The sequence below is a fragment of the Cebus imitator genome, unplaced genomic scaffold (assembly GCF_001604975.1).
Source record: "Cebus imitator isolate Cc_AM_T3 unplaced genomic scaffold, Cebus_imitator-1.0 Scaffold260, whole genome shotgun sequence".
Lineage (NCBI taxonomy): Eukaryota > Metazoa > Chordata > Mammalia > Primates > Cebidae > Cebus > Cebus imitator.
Window position 1 is genome coordinate 1639325 of NW_016107575.1, and position 2821 is coordinate 1642145.

The 2821-nt window shown below is 50.1% G+C and overlaps 1 protein-coding gene across 2 annotated transcripts in view; it reads left to right on the forward strand.

The window, feature by feature from the left end:
* RAB19 (RAB19, member RAS oncogene family) overlaps window positions 1-1042 on the forward strand; it is a 14536-nt gene extending 13494 nt beyond the window's left edge. For both annotated transcript variants that reach the window (XM_037728273.1, XM_037728274.1), the window contains exon 4: window positions 51-1042. In XM_037728273.1, the coding sequence (XP_037584201.1) occupies window positions 51-319 (269 nt within the window). In that variant the 3' untranslated portion in view covers window positions 320-1042. The remainder of the gene's footprint in view (window positions 1-50) is intronic.
* The last annotated feature ends 1779 nt before the right edge of the window (window positions 1043-2821 follow it).

Consider the following 2821-nt stretch of genomic DNA (forward strand, 5'->3'; position numbering starts at 1 on the left):
AAACCAGATTAAGTTATGCAATGAAATATCTGCTTATCTTTTCCTTCCAGGAAATAAATGTGACCTCTGGGAAAAGCGGCACGTCCTGTTCGAGGATGCCTGCACACTGGCTGAGAAGTACGGCCTCCTGGCTGTTTTGGAGACATCTGCCAAGGAGTCCAAGAACATAGACGAAGTCTTTGTGCTCATGGCCAAGGAGCTGATCGCCCGCAACAGCCTGCACCTCTATGGGGAAAGTGCCCTGAATGGCCACCCTCTGGACTCCAGCCCAGTTCTTATGGCCCAGGGTCCAAGTGAAAAGACCCACTGCACTTGCTAAGATGTTTGCAAAGCCAGCCACACCCACCAAAGAGGCAGTCTCTGAAACCAAAGGCAGCCGGGATACCCTCGTATTGCCCCAGTGGCACTTCAGACCCCAGCGTGAATTTGCCGCTCACTCCTAATCCTCCTCGTCTGGATGGGCCGCACTTCTGCCTTGACTCAGATCACAGGTCGTAGCTGCTAACCCTCAGGAAAAGCAACACCATTGTTTTTGTCGACTCTTGACTCCTGGAGAAACCAGGACTTCTGAACGAAGTGTATTCCTCTCCCCTTTCAATTTCTGCCTCCCCAATGCTTCCGCTGCTTTCTACTGAATTTTGTTTCGTGCTCAAAGAAGAGGGTAGTGAAGGAGAGGAGGGAGGAGAAACAGCAAGAGAGAGAAGAGGCTGTTTGGAACATTCTGGAATAGTTTGAAACAGCTCAGGCAGGAAGAATGGAACAAAAGCCCGCAATGAGAAACCAGAATGCTGCTATCATTTTGCTCCTGATATTCACAGCTCAGGTCTTCACTCTGGGGAGCGAAGCCTTTTAGCAGAAATACCAGAAGTACCATCTTGCCAAATGGTCAGGAACTGTCTGATGGAGATGGAAATGGAATTCCCTCTATTATAGCAGGGCTGACTTGGCCACCTTCCTGGGATAGGGCAGACACCTGCAATTTTTCTTTCTTTTTTTTGAAACAGGGTCATACTCTGTCACCCAGGCTGGAGTACTAGTGTGGGATCTTGGTTCACTGCAACCTTCGCCTCCTGGGTTCAAGAGATTCTCCCACCTCAGTCTCCCAAGTGGCTGGGACTACACGCACACACCACCACACCTGGCTAGTTTTGTATGTTTTGTAGAGACAAGGTTTCACCATGTTGCTCAGGCTGATCTTGAACTCCTAAGCTCAAGTGCTCTGCCCACCTTGGCTTCCCAAAGTGCTTGGGATTACAGGCGTGAGCCACCATGCCTGGCCCAATTTTTTTCTAGAACCCCACATCATCTGCCAGATCAGAAGTCATTTTTGAATTGAAATTAAATAGGTTGATAGATGAATATCAAGCCAGTGTTGTACCATCCCTTCTGTTAGAATGTGGCCAGAGAGCAGCTAGTGCCTTCTGGGATGGAGTGACCCCAGTTTTCAGAACTGAACACATCATAGGAGGCTAGAAGGCACCAGGCACCCCTCTTCTCCAGGACAGTGTTAGGAGACATCAGGGCAAGCAGCAGGAGCAAGCCAGAGAGCCCCTCTAGGGTCCCGGGGAGCTGTGGACACTCGCCTGGGGCTTCCAGAAAACAAACACCACTTATGACTGCAGCTGCCATTTACTGAGCTGCTTCTCAGGGCTAGAAGTTGTGTGAGGTCTGTGGGAAGTGAATGGTCCCCTTGGTTTGTGATGCCAGTGGAGAGGCAAAGAGGTACCAGCCACATTCTGCTGCTTCTTTTTTTTTTTTTTTTGAGAGGAGTCCTGCTCTGTCGCCCAGGCTGGAGTGCAACGAAGTGATCTTGGCTCCCTGCAACCTCTGCCTCCTGGGTTCAAGCGATTCTCCTGCATCAGCCTCCTAAGTAGCTGGGATTACAAATGTACATCACTAAACCCAGCTAATTTTTGTATTTTTAGTAGAGACAGAGTTTCACCGTGGTGGTCAGGCTAGTCTCAACCTCCTGATCTCAGGTGATCCACCCGCTTCGGCCTCCCAAAGTGCTGGGATTACAGGCTTGAGCCACCGCGCCCAGCCTGCTGCTCCTCTTAACACCCTTGGACTTCCCAGCATCCTCTCATCCAGCAGTCACTTTCAGTCTCCCCTTTCCCTGCCCAACTCTGTTTTTTTTGTTTTTTGTTTTTTTTGTTTTTTTTTTTTGAGACAGAGTTTCACTCTTGTTGCTCAAGCTGAAGTGCAATGGTGTGATCTCAGCTCACTGCAACCTCCGCCTCCTGGGTTCAAGCAATTCTCCTACCTCAGCCTCCCAAGTTGCAGGGATTACAGGCATGCGCCACCATGCCTGGCTAATTTTGTATTTTTAGTAGAGACGGAGTTTATCCATGTTGTTCATGCTGGTCTCGAACTTTCAACCTGAGGTGATCCGCCCACCTCGGCCTCCCAAAGTGCTGGGTAAGCCACTGCATGCAGCCCCTGCTCCACTCTTAGCTTCCTAGGCATCAGGGACCCAATCACAGCCCATCTGCCTTTCAGCAAGAGGAAGGCAGTCTTTAGGGCTCCTTCCCTGGGCTGGTCTTCTCCTTGGCCTTAAGTTATTCTCCTGCTCCCTTATACATTTCTTAGTCCCCAAGGAGTCCTTAGGTTGGAGCCAGAATTTAAATTCTGACCTTCGGGACACATCCATAAACTAAGCCAACCACAGAGAAGAAGGGCAAAGCTAGGAGACCTATGGCGCACGAGTCTCCTCCCAGCCCTCCTTCACCTCAGGAAGCACTTTTTTTTTTTTTGAGACAGAGTTTCACTTACGTTACCCAGGCTGGAGTGCAATGGCGCGATCTCGGCTCACCGCAACCTC